We start from the raw sequence: 14,650 nt of genomic DNA on the forward strand, positions 1-14,650 counted from the left end.
GTTGCCTTTGGTTTGGGTCATGGTCCCAGGGTCCTGGGATCGAGCCCCACATCAGGCTCTCTCTCTGAGGGGAGCCTGCTTCCTCCTCTCTCTCTGCCTGCCTCTCTGCCTACTTGTGATCTCTGTCAAATAAATAAATAAAATATATTAAAAAGGGAGAGAGAGAATTGCAGGGAGGGAGGAGGGAAGAAGTGGGATTGAAGGAGAAGAGGAAGGAAGGGGAGGAGAGTCAGTTTGTCTCCTTCCTTTCTTCCCTTTGACATTCTCAGCTCAGTCCAAGGCCTCACTCAGCCATGGTGGTGCAGCCAGGTGGGGCTAAGCCAGGGAGCAGAGACGGGGAGGGGTGAGGGGGAGGAGGAAGCTGCTGAAGCAGCAGCACCTCTATGCAGAGGCTTAAGAGCTATTTGTGTGCTACCTGCTAAGCCCCTAATCCTCCATGGCCAAGTCAGAGCCCTGCACCTGGGCTCCAAGGGGGGCCGGCTCAAGAAACCTAGAGATAGGTGCCACCATCTTCAGAGAGAGCCACCACCAGCTGTCCACCTCCACAGATCATCCCCAAGCCTGACTGAGGGGCCAATGGCTCAGAAAGTCACCCACTCGGGGACTTGTCCCTTGGTGTGCTCCTGGGCCCTCTCTGGAGCACCTGGCATGGGAGAAGAAAGCTCAGGCTGGGGAGTCAGACAGCCGGTTCACTTCTGGCTCTGTTGAGGAACACTAACCCTCTGAGCCCATTTCCTCAGCAGTCAGAGGGTATGGAGTAAGACCTAACGAGGGGCCAGGAGTCATCCATTCATTTGACAACTATTTATTGAGCCGCTACCCCAAGCTGCCTGCTCAGATGCAGCAAAGTACAGGCGAGGCCAGCCCTGAACTCTGGAGAGGTGGGCAGTGAGTCATAAGGGGACAAATAAGACCATCGTTGATAGTGATCAGTTCTGAGTAGAAAACCAGTAGGATGGAGTGGGGGCCCTTGTTTGTAGACTTGGGGTCCTCACCAAGGAGTGCATTGCAAATGGGGACCAGACCTTCGTAACCTGAGTTAGACTCTAAGGGGCTAACACTGTTGGTCATTGATCACTTATAGGCAACAGAGTAGGAAACTGAGGCACAGGGAAGGGAGGGGGGTGGGTTGCACCCAGGCTATGTGCCTACAGAGTCTTGGTCCAGACGTGAGGGTAAGTGTAAAGGGACCATGCCCAACTGAGGGGGACCATGACACCTAAATTGTAAAGTCAGGAGGTCTGTGACTGGGCCTTGGTGGGAAAGCAGGTCAGTGTACCCAGCAGGTGGGCATGGATCTCCCACGGTTTCCTAGTTCCAACAAACGGAGGCAGAAAGGCCAAACGCCTCCCCAGGCTAGAATCCAGTGCCACCCTCTGCTCTCTGGGCCACCACTGCTGCCCTAGGCCCATGTGAGTCAGGCTAGTGGCTTTCCCATCAGGCCGGCACAACCCATTTTGGTCATTTATACCATGGTATGAATGGCAGTAGATCTTTCCTGAGAGCTGTCTTTGGTGTGGGGAAGGAGGCAAGGCCAGGCAGGTGACAGCCCAGATTTGTCACATGACCTGGGCCATGGACTTACTGCCTCAGTCTCTCCACCTGTGCAATGTAGTAGGGAGGATCAGACGAAGAGACTTATAATGACTAACTGCTCACTCTGAGCCAGTTGCTCTGAACAAGGAGTATTTTTAGTTTAAAAAAGGGTTCTTTGTCGTTGCTCACAGAATACAGTGCAATGTCACCCTGTGAGGCCTTTAATTCCCCATGGCCATGGTCCTGTGAGGGAGGGTCATTAAACTCTGAGACTTAGAGAGGGAAGCACTGACTGAGATAACCTAAATCGACTCACTTGATCCACAAATACTAAGCACCTACTATGCACCAGCCTCTGAGGATGATACTCCAGTGAACAGAACAGACAGAAATCCCAGCTCTCTCCAGTGCATGGGAAATGATTTACAGCATTCTGCTATGTGCCGAGTACCATGCTCAGCTCCAGGAACCCTGTTGAGAGCTGCCTCAGATGACAGCCTGTGAGATGGACAAAAAAACATGTGAACAGAACATAGAAGTTTCCAGGGTGTTCTAAGCTTTAGGAGGAGGTGAAAGCAAGGCATTGAGGTCTAGGGTTGAGGGCTCACAGGGCTGTGTGTGGGCTGGTCTTGGCCCAGGGAATCAGGGCTCCTCCCTCCGTGTGGCTACTGGGGCCCACGTCAGAATCAAACCCTCCACCTTGACCTCATTAGCACTGGGCCTAATCCCTGAGCCAGCATCTTAAACTGCAAGAGGTCATACCGCACCCCCCTGCCTTCTCTGCCCTCATTCATTCCACCAGCAAACGTTTCATCAGCAGCCCCCATATGCAAGCCTGGACACCACTCGGGACAGGCAGGGTCTGGAGCCCCAGGCGGGCTGGAGAGAAGGGGGGTACTCTCCTGAGTAAACAGGTCTGGTGGGAAGGGACTATACAAAAGAGAATCCTAGGGAAGGAAATCTTGGAGACAGGGAGGACACATCCCCTACTGGCTTCTTCCATCACCAAGTTCACTGTGCAAACTTCACCTTCCCGGCTGCTCCAAATGACAGTGTGTTGGAGGGGGTGGCAATCTGAACTTTTCCTACTCCATTGGTTTCAGGATGTGTTTGTTTGCAAGACCTGACAACCCCATAGAACGATACTACCTGCAGACATCATCCCTCTCCATGGCATTTGTCAGAGCTGAGCACCCTCTGGGGAGCACAGTAGGTGGCTGTAGGCAGCTGTAGGCAGCTACACATATGTGGCTGGAGGGTGGTCCTCAAGCACCCCTGTGCTGGGCACTCCCATCTGCCTCACATCATTCCTCAGAAGCATGGCTGTGCTCCCTTCACTGATGGGGTGGGCCCGTCCATGCCAAGCTTCCAACTGTCCCCAGAACCTGCCCTCCTGGAGTTACCTGTCACACAGCTTCTAAGACCCACTGACCTAGCCCAGACTGACCAGACATCCCTGGATGTGCCCTGTGTGCCACAGTGTCCAACCAGGTCTGTTTCCAGGCTCATGCTCAGCCTAGCCTTCACACTGGAGTCCCCAGGAGGCTGGGACCAAGCTGGCCTTGCTCACGACAGCAATCTGGTGCTCAACACAGCCCCTGGCACACAGCCACCTCCTGGATGCAAGGCCTTGCTTCAGGAGCCTTGAGAGCCTCTGTCCCCTTCCTGCTCCAGTCACCCTTTCCCTGCTCCCCTGTTCTGTCCTCACTTCCTCCAATATATCTTTGGGTGCATTTGAGCCATGTTTCTACCCCTAAGATTTGCCCAAGCCACTGTCCACTGCCCAGGCTCTTCAGCTTGGCATGGAGACCCACTAGAGCTGGCCCTGCAGCCCAGGTGCAGCCTCAGCCCAGACAGGCCTCAGGCCTCCGCCAGCCCTTGACTTCAGTCTCAGCCACCTGGCAACCTAGCAAAGTACCCCCCCTTCCTCAAACACCCAAACTTCCCCTCCATAGACACCTCTCCTTTATAGACAGTCTCCCCGCCCTGTTCCTCTCACACTAGAGTCCTCCCCACCCCATCACCTCCTCCTTTCTGGATCTTTGTATCCCCAGTGGTCTGTACATAAATATTTAATGAACAAGAGAGTGAGTGAATTCCAACCCAAATACCTATTGAGCTCCTGGGCTGTGCCGGGCTGTATGTCTGGCCTGGAGAGTGCAGAGCGGGCAGGACATGGCCCCCGCCCTCACGGAGCTCATAATCTGGTGAGATGGGCTAGGGTCAGGGTCCGGCACCTGAGTGAGCCAGGAGGTGACAGGTGGGGAAGGAATAGGTGGGGAATAGGAATAGGGTGAGGGGTTGTGAGACTTGAGAGAACCACCAGGGCCTCCACCCTCAGGGAGCTTGTGGTCCAGTGGGGAGACAAAGCCAGCTCACATGAAGTGAGAGAGACATGGCATGGAGCCAGTGGTCCCAATGCCAGGCCATGGCCACCAGATTGATAGGAGCAGAGACTCCTGGGGACCAGAAGAGTTGGGGGCGGACCTCCTGCTCTTTCCCAGGGCCCCTAGCTCCTCCCATCTCTAGCTTCTGTCTAGAGTCACCTTGGCCCCTCTTGGAAGCCAATTAGGTCCCCCAGTTGCAGCAGTGGGGATTAATATGATTAATAACGCCCCCAATCTCCCAGGTGCTGATTCAGCCAGGAGCTTAGGGAGGGGAGGTCACTTTATAAAGGGCTGGGGGGGTGGTCAGTGCAGTTGTCCAGCCAGAGCCCTGGGTGGCTGAGCTCAGGCCTCCGCAGAACTCTTGGGTCTGAGCCGCCCACAGGGCAGCCACCAGGACCGCAGCCATGAACGGGACAGAGGGCCCGAACTTCTACGTGCCCTTCTCCAACAAGACGGGCGTGGTGCGCAGCCCCTTCGAGTACCCGCAGTACTACCTGGCAGAGCCATGGCAGTTCTCCATGCTGGCTGCCTACATGTTCCTGCTGATCGTGCTCGGCTTCCCCATCAACTTCCTCACGCTCTACGTCACCATCCAGCACAAGAAGCTGCGCACGCCGCTCAACTACATCCTGCTCAATCTGGCTGTGGCCGACCTCTTCATGGTCTTGGGGGGCTTCACCACCACCGTCTACACCTCGCTGCACGGATACTTTGTCTTCGGGCCCATGGGATGCAATCTGGAGGGCTTCTTTGCCACGCTGGGCGGTATGAGCCAGGGTAGGGGTGGCGGGGTGGGGGATGTAGGAGCCAGAGGGAGTGGAGGGATCTGGAGACAGCCCAGGGATGGTGGCTAAGAGGCCTTCTCCCCCCTACATCCGTCAGCATTATCTGCTTGATCTGAAAACACCATCAGTGATGACACACTAGGCTGTTTATGGAGGGCAGCCCTAGGCATAGTTGATCTCGTGTAGAATGGTGCTGCTGTCTTGCTTTATATCAGGGAAACTGAGCATGAGAGACGTCAAGGGCCTTGCTGGGGTCTCACTATGGTGGGGCTAGAGCTGAGTTTCCAGCCCACGTCACAATGGCCCCTCGGGCCTTGTTCTTTTCCCCTCAAAGCATCTGTGCTGGGTCAGACCCATGCCGAACACTGGGAAGAGAGATGGGCAGGACAGATCCCTGTTCTCAGGGCTCTCAGCCCAGGGTCGGACAGTCCTGTCCCACCAGATGAGATGATGATGATCTCATCCCAGATGATCAGTCCTCCAGCCACTGGACTCCGCCTGTGATGGCCAGTGGGCTCAGTATCTCCCCACCGGCATCTCTCCGACCTGCAGAGAAGGGTCCGTCTGTATGTGGGACACCCTTGCCTGTGGACTGCCACTGGGTGATCTGTGGTCATCAAAGGTGACAAATATCCCGTGATAGCTAGAGATTCCCTGGGAATGGGGCTGAGACAGCATCCTGGACACGTAAAGGAAAGAGGAGGTGAGGAGGCCGAACCGTCCTTGTGGCTGGTGCTAGGCTCTGCCAGCTGCCCTCGGCTCTCTCCTGCTCGCCTAAGAGGCTGTGTGTCCCAGAGAAGGGGGCCCATTCCTGGTCTGAGCCAGAAGACCTAGGTCCTGGTCACTGCCCTCCCACAGCCCTGCATGTGTCTCTTCCCTTCTCCGGGTCTCTCTTTGCTCAGCTGCTAAATGGGGTCTGTTATCTCTGCAGTACCCCCATCAGTTTTCCAGTCAAAGAAACTATTCAAAAGAATCCTTCAAAGCTACAGATCACCACACAGTGTAATGCCTTCCTATGGAAGGGGTTTCTTCGAAGGGAAGGAGCTTCCCCACAAAGAAAGACTGGAAGTGGGCTGGGCAGTCTCTGGCTAGAAGGCAGGGGTGAGGCAGGTGCCACGTGTGGGCACATCTCTGTAGGGTTGGTTCCAGCTTACAATCATTATCCTGGAGTAATAATTAGTCGTGTTCACTTTCTCTCTCAGAAACATCCCGGTTTGGTTGATAAATTCTATGGCCAACCTCCCTACTGAGTTTCTGGGGATGATATCTGAATCCCCCCATTCTTTCCTGATTTTACCTCTGGGGACCCACAGACCCAGGTTATTTCATTCTCCAAGGGAGGGAAGGACTTCCAACTCCAACAGGCACTCTGCCTGTCACCCCAAAAAGCACATGTTCTTCTGTGAAAACTCCCTACGGGGTTCCCAGTGTAACAATGACCCTAGGATCCGATTTTCCATTCCTCGCGAACCCAGAGCCCTTACTGAACTAACTCCTCTTCCTGGGGGACACTCTGCTCACTCTCCTTCTGCACCTGGGTCCTTCTGCTCCACAGCCCCTTTGCCTCTCCATCCCTGGTCCTGGCTCCAGCCCTGCCCTAGTTTGCCTTCCTGGCTGCGCTCTCCATTCCAGGAAGAGCGCTTCCTGCTTGGACAGACAGCAGGGTCCAGGTGGGTGGTGTGCTGACTGATCCCTGACTGCCTTGCAGGTGAAATTGCCCTGTGGTCTTTGGTGGTCTTGGCCATTGAGCGGTACGTGGTGGTGTGTAAGCCCATGAGCAACTTCCGCTTCGGGGAGAACCATGCCATCATGGGCGTCGCCTTCACCTGGGTCATGGCCCTGGCCTGTGCTGCACCCCCCCTCGTTGGCTGGTCCAGGTAATGACACTGAGTAGAAAAGAAGGGTCCCCAGGGGGTCTTTGTAGGGTCCCCCAGCCAGGACTCAAAGCTGGCACTGTCTGTTCTGGGCATCCAGCTTATATGCCCCCTACCCCACATGCCCACCCTGGTAGCTCTCCCAAGGGAGGGGTTTAGGGCAGGGAAAGAGAGAATCAGACCCTAATGCTGCTATGGGGGCTGGTCCCATCTCCTGAGCCCCCATGTCAAGGAGAATCCAAGATGCCTCAACCCTTCACCTTGGCTCTGCCCCTAATCCTCAACTAAGCCAGGGCCAGATTCCAATCCTCTTTGCCCCATAGGCAGTTCCCTCTGACCTTGGGCCTCAGCACCTGGGGAAGCCAAGTCTATCTAGTGCCAGTGGTGACATGGTAGGCCCTGGGAACTTGGTCTTCTGCAGCCTCTAGTCCATCATCTCCAAATGGGGCTCAGATGAGAGACGGGAGGACGGTGGCTTGGGAAACTGGGCTGTGGGTTCCCAGAGGCCTCTCGTCCCTCTACTTCCAGGAAATTCCCAATCTCTCTTCCCTTCCCTCCTCTCTCAGCCTCCTGGGGTCAATATTTTGTTCCTTGTTGGGTCTGAGCCCGCCCCCTCCAACATCTTCCCCTATCTTCTGCAGTCCCGTCCAGTCCCATCCCCCCAGGCACAGCCAACGGCCACTCAGGCCACTCCATTGTCACCATCCTCTGAAATCACATGGCCCTAGGACCTCTTGTTTCTACAAAATGTGCAAAGATCCCTTAGTTAACCTGTGTGCCCATCTTTGGCCTAGAAGACACCCTTACGGTGTCAGTAAGACAATGGTTTATACAAACTGCTTCAGATATAGATTTTGGGAGCTTTTCCCTTCTCCCCACCAACCTCTGCCCTGCACAGCCTGAGGCCCGGCCTCCAGCCATGGGGAGCAGCAGGTCTGGTGAGGAAACCCAGCGCAGGTCAGCGGTATACGGGCTCTGCTAGGCAAGAGACTAGGCCCTCTCCGGATACCATGGCTGCTGTACAACCAAACCACAGTGTTCACCAGGTGCATTTGAACCCCTCATCTCAGTTGATTTGATCCCCACAGTCACGCAGCCAAGCAGGTATTTCATCACATCCATTTTACAGAGAGGGAAAGCAAGGCCCCGAGCAAGACCAGCCACACAGCAGGTGTGTTGGCCAAGCCAGGGCCCTGACCGGCTGCAGCCTATGCCCAAGTCCCTCACACGTGGGTGTCCCTTATGCCCTCTCCTGTTCCCCCCGCCCTGCACACCCCTGGTGCTTAGGTACATCCCAGAGGGCATGCAGTGCTCGTGCGGGATCGACTACTACACACTCAACCCAGAGGTCAACAACGAGTCCTTTGTCGTCTACATGTTCGTGGTCCACTTCACCATCCCTCTGATCGTCATATTCTTCTGCTATGGCCAACTCGTCTTCACAGTCAAGGAGGTATGGTCCCATGTTGGGCTCTGGGGATGTATGCATTGGTTGGGATGAGCCCGGCCCCTGTCCCAGGGGAGTCTGGATAGCAGGCCCTGTGTCCCTGCAGGCGGCTGCCCAGCAGCAGGAGTCGGCCACCACCCAGAAGGCTGAGAAGGAGGTCACACGCATGGTCATCATCATGGTCATCGCATTCCTGATCTGCTGGGTGCCCTACGCCAGCGTCGCATTCTACATCTTCACCCACCAGGGCTCCAACTTTGGCCCCATCTTCATGACCATCCCAGCATTCTTTGCCAAGTCCTCCTCCATCTACAACCCTGTCATCTATATCATGATGAACAAGCAGGTGCCTGATGGCGGGGCAAGAGGGTCCAGGGGCCCCAGGCTGCAGGCACTGCCTGCAGAGGACAAGCCACAGCCCGGACTGGGCCTCAGTCACCCCACCTGCAAAACCAGGCGGGGAGACTGGTATCTCCCAGGGCATCAGCGTCATCTGGGAGAAATACACAATCAGAAGCTTGGGGTGGGCCCAGGAACTCGCATTTCTCACAAGCCCTCCGGGTGTCTCTGATGCATGAGAGGTGCCAGTCCAGATAGTTCTGGAGACTCACTTTAGAAGTCAAAGAGTGTAAGTCCCAAGCCTGGGAATGCAATGGTGCCAGTCTCCACAAAGCTGAACACAGAGCCAAGTCTTTTGCTGAGGGATGAATGCGACCAGTGACTTCTCTGCAGAATCCATGATCCAGTGGGGGAAAACGTGGTCTCTGGAGTTACGCATATCCGTTTCAAATCTCAGCTTTCATTTTCTAGTTGTGTGACTTAGTCAAGTCGTGTCCTTTTCTGGCCATTCAGTGTCTTCATTCCTAGAAAGGGCGAACTCCTAAACTCTAGGGTTAAATAAGATAACTTACAAATAACCCTTGGCACACAGAGGACACCAGAGAAGGTCATGAGTAGCAAAACCCCATTGGTCCCTGGCATCTCTGGGGCTTACGAAGTTCCCTCCAGGGAGCCAGATTTGAGAGGGGCGTGGATCCTGGGAGGGCCAGAAGCAGGGAAGGGGTTGGAGGCGAATCTTGCCAACCACCACAGTTTGCTACATACACTTCCAGCGGACCCTGACCCTGACTCGTGTCCTTTGCCTTCTAGTTCCGGAACTGCATGATCACTACCCTGTGCTGCGGCAAGAACCCACTGGGTGATGACGAGGCCTCCGTTAGCACCTCCAAGACGGAGACCAGCCAGGTGGCACCGGCCTAAGCCCTGCCAAGGACTCTACGGCCGACTATAGAAGTCTCCCATTCCCCACACCTAGCCCCAGCCACAGCTGCCCCACAGGAGCCAGGCCTGTCGGAATCAGGCTGTGCAGGCTCCCTGAATTAAAATTATTATTATTATTATTGAGAGAAAGACGAGGTTCCCCACTTGGCCAGAACACCCCATCTGGAGTCCTGAGTTCCCAGGGACCATGGGATCGCAGTCCCTCCTCTCCCCAACTCATCTCTCAAGAACAAAAGAACTCTTGCTCTCTGGAAAAGTGTCCCGGCTTAGGGATAAGTGTCTAGCACAGAATGGGGCACACAGTAGGTGCTTAATAAATGCTAGATGGACGAAGGAAGGAATGAATGGAGGAATGAATGAAGGAATGAATGGGCTGGGAGAGCACATCTATCCTCTCGAAACCACCTTAGCAGCAGCTGGCCCTCAGCTGATGACCTTGAGCACTGGTTTCCCTCCCTGAGGCCTCACTTTCTCTCTGGAAATCCCAGATCCCTGGCTCTGCCAACGCATGGCTGCTGTGAAATCAAATAGGATTTTGTGTGTGCAGGTGCCTGTGTGTGTGAGAGCATGTAAGCACTTTGTAAATGGTAAAGGGCTGTACAGATTGTAGTTAACATTACAAAAAATATAAATTAATATAATTAATTAATATGATCATCTCCTCTTGATAGTGACCGTTTTGAGATTGGTCAAAGTCCTAAGCATCCAGCCTCAGTAGGTTTCTTAAAATTAGCCAGGCGTCAAGGCCAGACCAGGGCTGATGGCTGGGCTGCAAAGGGGGAGAGTCAAGTGAACGCAGAATGCAGTCATCAGGACTGCAAGGGACTGTGGAGTCTAGGGCCAAGGCCCAGGGTCTCACCTCTGGCCTGGAGCTCCAGGCCTGGTGCTTCCCCTTCCCAATAGAGCTGAGGGAGAGCTGGGCCTTTCTTTCAGTTTCTGCAAACCACCCACTCTCTTGTCCAGCAACTAGGCCACAGAAACTCTGGACCAGCTTGGAGCTTCTGGAGGCCATGTGTATTCACTTGCCCACATTTAATGAAGAGCTAAGTTACCCTTATCTCAAGGAGCTTAAAAAACAAACGAAAAGTTGGAAATTCCGATGGGCCCACCTTCCCTGGGGATGTTCACGGGTCCTAGATTCCAGCTCTCTTGCTGGGTGAACCTGTCTTTAGTAGCTCCAGTCCATTCTCCATTCTGGAGAGTTCTTGCTGCGAAGCTGACCAGAACCCTCTGCATCAGAACTGAGTTTCCTCCATAGCTGCGCCTGCTCCACGTAACGGAAGCCGGAAGCTCTAGCTCTCCGCAGCTCCGCTGGGACCCTGGGCAAAGTGGGACGTTGAAAGCTCAGCTCCTACACTCAGGGTTAATGGTGGTGGTTTTGTTGCTCTCCAGCTCTTTATCTGCAGAGTGGATTGAAACTGGGCGGCACCCACCTGATCCCTTCACCCCCAGGATGCCGGGTTTGGGCAACCAGCAGAGCTCCTTAGGGGTGTGGGGTAGAGGGAGCAGGCATGGGAACAAGAAAAGCCCCAACTCTGGAGTCACAGAGACCCAGGTGGCCTGTGAAACTGCAAGCAACTTTTGTCATCTCTCTGCGTCTCCTTATATGCCAAAGGGAATCTTAAACCATGCTTAAGAGGACTGCAGACTTCATGTGGCCAGCCTACTTCCTGGCACACTGCAGCCAGTGGGAGATTTGGATATTACTGGGCCTTCAGTTCAGAGCTGGCCTTACTGAGAACATCATCTACAAGGGGAACAAGGATGGAGATATAGTCCCAAGAGTTACTGGCAACCTCCGAGGTGGGAAAGGATGGCTGGACCCTGAAATGAAAGGTCCTCAGGGCCACGGTGGGGCTGGAGCAGGTGATAGCTGGGATCTCTGCTGTGGCTCCTCTTTACTCTGCCTCCTTCAGTGATGCCAGTCAGGATTTCTTCAGGGTCAAGGCACAGGGAATCTAATTCCATAGGCTAAAGCAAGAGGAAGAAGTTACTGGCTCCAATAAATGAAACGCCCAGGGCTTCAGGCACAGCTGGATGCAGGGGCTCAGATGTACTCAGACTTCTGTACCTCTCCTTCTGGCTACACTTTTCCCGGTGTTGGCCCTACGCACAGGCTCACTATTCCCACGGGGTAGCACAAACACCTACCAGCAAGACCTGCAGAAAGTGAGCTGCTTTTTCCCTGACAGTTCCAGCAAAGGTCCTGGGTAGGGCTCTCACTGGCCAGGCCAGGGTCACCTAATCATCCCTACACCCATCACCAGGCTAGAATGGGGATTCATCCTCTGATTGGCCAGACCTGGGTCACCTGAGCACCCCCCCACACTGTCGCCCACCCATCCCTACATAAACCAAATGCTCTGAGTGAGGGTGGGGACAGGAAGGAGCCCAAGGGACACCTGGGGGGTGTCATTACCAGACGGAGGAGATCCAGAGACAGGGTGGGCAGAACTAACAATGGTCCAGAGGGGTTGGCCTCTGTTTAAGTGGTGATGGCCCGCTATACCAGGCCTCTTTCCCACACTGTAGACACGAGAGAGAAGATTCCTGTGGCTGGTCCTACAGGTCTCACCCATTTCCGATGTGTTAGGCAGTGGGAGAGACAGGGGCATTTCTGCTGCCCTGCCTTGTGCGCAGCCCTGTTTCCTCACCACCCTACCTCTTTACTTATTCTGATGAGTGGTATGCTTGTTTCAGTCCCACATCCAGAGAAAAAAATTTACTCTCCAACCAGAAAAGTCTCTGTTTTTTTCCTGATAGAGAGGAAGTCCTCTTTCTCTCTTTCATTTATCATTGATTCGACAGTCACCTGCCATATACCAAGGCCGGAAGCTGCTGGCTTAGCTTGAGTTGAGGGCGTTACCTTATCTCCAGGCTCAAGGTGGCAAACTGGTTTATGGAATGCCTGTTGTATACAATCATATCTTCATTCAACCCGGCCTAAGGAAGCTGACCCTGGGCCAGGAGGTCCCGGGGATTCAGAGATGGATTGGAGGGAGCAAGTGTCTGGGCTGTGACCTGGCCAGCCTCAAGGACACAGAGCTCTCTCACTCCTGATCTTGTTTCTGGGAGCAGAGAGCATGAACCGACCCTCCCACCCGGGCACCACCACCAAGGCGGCAAAGCCTGATGGCAGCCTACCCTATGCCCCCCCCCAGTAGAGACGTGCACTCCTGACACCCCTACACCCATGGGTACTCCCCAAAAGACAGTGGGTGCCCTTCCCAGCCATGCAACCTCGGACCATTACCCCAAACCTCGCTCGGTTCCAGGCCCCTCAGCTTTAAAGAGGAGACTCATCCCAATTGGTAGAATTGTCTGTAGAGACTAACGAGATAATTGCTGTAAAAACTGTAATGCACGGTAGACATGGATAAACGCAAGTTTCCTTCCCAGAGATGTGAACCAAGTTCAAAGGAGCAGCCCCTGGGGTGGTGGTCAAGAGATTAAAATAATGGAGGGGTGTAGGGAAAGGCAGAAGCAAATGCTAACTGCCCCCGATACTCATTCCCTTTGCTTTCTTTTAGTGATATCACCCCAAGTTCTAGCTGGGCACCTAGAGACCCAGCACGGGACAGCATCTTCCAGCTTCCCTTGCATCTGCAGTGGCATGACATTAAGGTCTGGCCAATGGCGTATAACCAGAAATGGTATGTGCAGTTCTGGGTTGCACATTTCAGAGAATGGAGGCATCCTCCCCTTCTCTTGTCTCCTGTCTGATGGCTGGAATGTGGTCATGATGACCAGAGCTGCAACAGCTATCTTGTATCATGAGGGAGAATCTGTGGTCAGAGAACAGCACAGCAGCAAGCAAGGAGCCTGACTGGGTGTCCCATGTTGCCTTTCAGCCCTGCACAACTCACTCTTGAAGAGTCTCATGAGACAATGATTTCATGGTTTTTTTGTTTAAGCAACTGTTATTCTGGAGTTATAGCTGGTTTCGTCACTAAAACAGAGGGCTTCTGGGTTCCAGCCCACCATCTGGACTTGGGAAGATCTAGTGCAGGTCCTCTCTGAACTTTAGCTTCTTCATGTATAAATAAAATAGGGAATATAAAAACGTACATGGACATAGAACATGGTAGCTATCACTATTTCCACCCTGCCCTCTATGCATTCATTGACTAAAGTCACCAATTCCTTGATGCCACAGGGACTAGAGTTACACAAAACCAACACTCTGCCGCTGCTTCTAAAAGTCTGGAACTGTAATCTTCAGGCTTATGAGAGGGTTCACATGTAGGAGGCCCCCACTGAGGGTTCAAAAATGGTAAAACGTTGTCAGCCTGACTTAAATCCCACACCAGCCTCAGTAGGAGTCACGTAAGTACACGGAGCAGCCTTCCTCTCTACAGCAGCCTGAGCCTTACAGTTCTCATTTCCCTGGAAAAAGGCAATCCTCTAGAAGAATTTTTAGATCTGCAGCGCATTTTAGAACTTCTTCCCTCCAAATGCAAAACTCTATCCTGGCACAGCCCAGGAGCAGGGTTTCATCTCAAGCTTGTGGAAATGTTTGTATCTCTTGAGTCTTTCTCTATTTCTCAATTCTTGGAAATTCCCCCACAATGTGATCAAAATTGCAGCCCCTGATTGTGCCAGCACCATGTGCCTCTTTGCCTTATATCGCCTCCTGCTCTAACATGGTTCCTGAAGATGGCTCTCAGGGCCCCCCTCCACTCAGCCAGGCTGGGCTCTGGCACTGGGGTTCCATAGCAGTGGGTTCTGAATGCCTACTGTGTGCCAGACACTGTTCTAGGCACCAGGGATGCCACCAGGAACAAGACAGACACAACCCTGCCCACCCCCACACCATACCTTCCAGGGGCTAGTGTGGGAGAGTTATGCCTCAGGGTGCTGGAGGTTCCAGGGACTGCTGGAACCAGACGAGGGAATCCTAACCTCCTAAGGGGTCAGGGAGGGCTTTTCTGAGCTACACTGAGGCTGAAAGGATGAGTGGGAAACAATTCAGAGAAGATAGGTGGGGATGAAGAAAGGCCCTCTAGACAAACTGTATCAGTTAGCTTATGCTGCATGACAAACAGCCCCCAAACCTCATGGCTGAAAACAACACCATGTGTTGTTGCCTGTGACTCTGTGGGTCAGCCAGGTTGTTCTGCTGATCTGGACTCAGCTTGATCAATCCCTGCTGGGCTCCTTAAAGCATCTGTAGTCAACTGAAGGTTTGGCTGGTGGGCCAGCTATGGGCTAGGTGACAGGGGTGCCTAAGCTGTGGGCCTCTGAGCATCCAGCAAACTAGCCAGAGCCTGTTCACATGGGATTGGTACTGGCATGGCATCACTTCCACTGTATTCTGCTGATCAAAGCAAGTCACAAGGC

The 14,650-nt window shown here is 53.8% G+C and overlaps 1 protein-coding gene across 1 annotated transcript; it reads left to right on the forward strand.

The window, feature by feature from the left end:
- Nucleotides 1-4,327: 4,327 nt before the first annotated feature.
- Nucleotides 4,328-9,289, forward strand: RHO (rhodopsin). The gene is made up of 5 exons (XM_059165190.1): nt 4,328-4,688; nt 6,417-6,585; nt 7,870-8,035; nt 8,136-8,375; nt 9,179-9,289. The coding sequence occupies exons 1-5, from the start codon at nt 4,328-4,330 to the stop codon at nt 9,287-9,289; spliced, it is 1,047 nt and encodes a 348-aa protein (XP_059021173.1).
- Nucleotides 9,290-14,650: the final 5,361 nt, after the last annotated feature.

The sequence above is a fragment of the Mustela lutreola genome, chromosome 2 (genome assembly GCF_030435805.1).
Source record: "Mustela lutreola isolate mMusLut2 chromosome 2, mMusLut2.pri, whole genome shotgun sequence".
Taxonomy (NCBI): Eukaryota; Metazoa; Chordata; class Mammalia; order Carnivora; family Mustelidae; genus Mustela; species Mustela lutreola.

Excerpts from the sequence above, each read along its gene's own strand:
- RHO (XM_059165190.1), top strand. The coding sequence starts at position 4,328 with ATGAACGGGACAGAGGGCCCGAACTTCTACGTGCCCTTCTCCAACAAG. Across the intron at positions 4,689-6,416 it reads CTTCTTTGCCACGCTGGGCG|GTGAAATTGCCCTGTGGTCT; the intron begins GTATGAGCCAGG and ends ACTGCCTTGCAG. Across the intron at positions 8,036-8,135 it reads TCGTCTTCACAGTCAAGGAG|GCGGCTGCCCAGCAGCAGGA; the intron begins GTATGGTCCCAT and ends GTGTCCCTGCAG.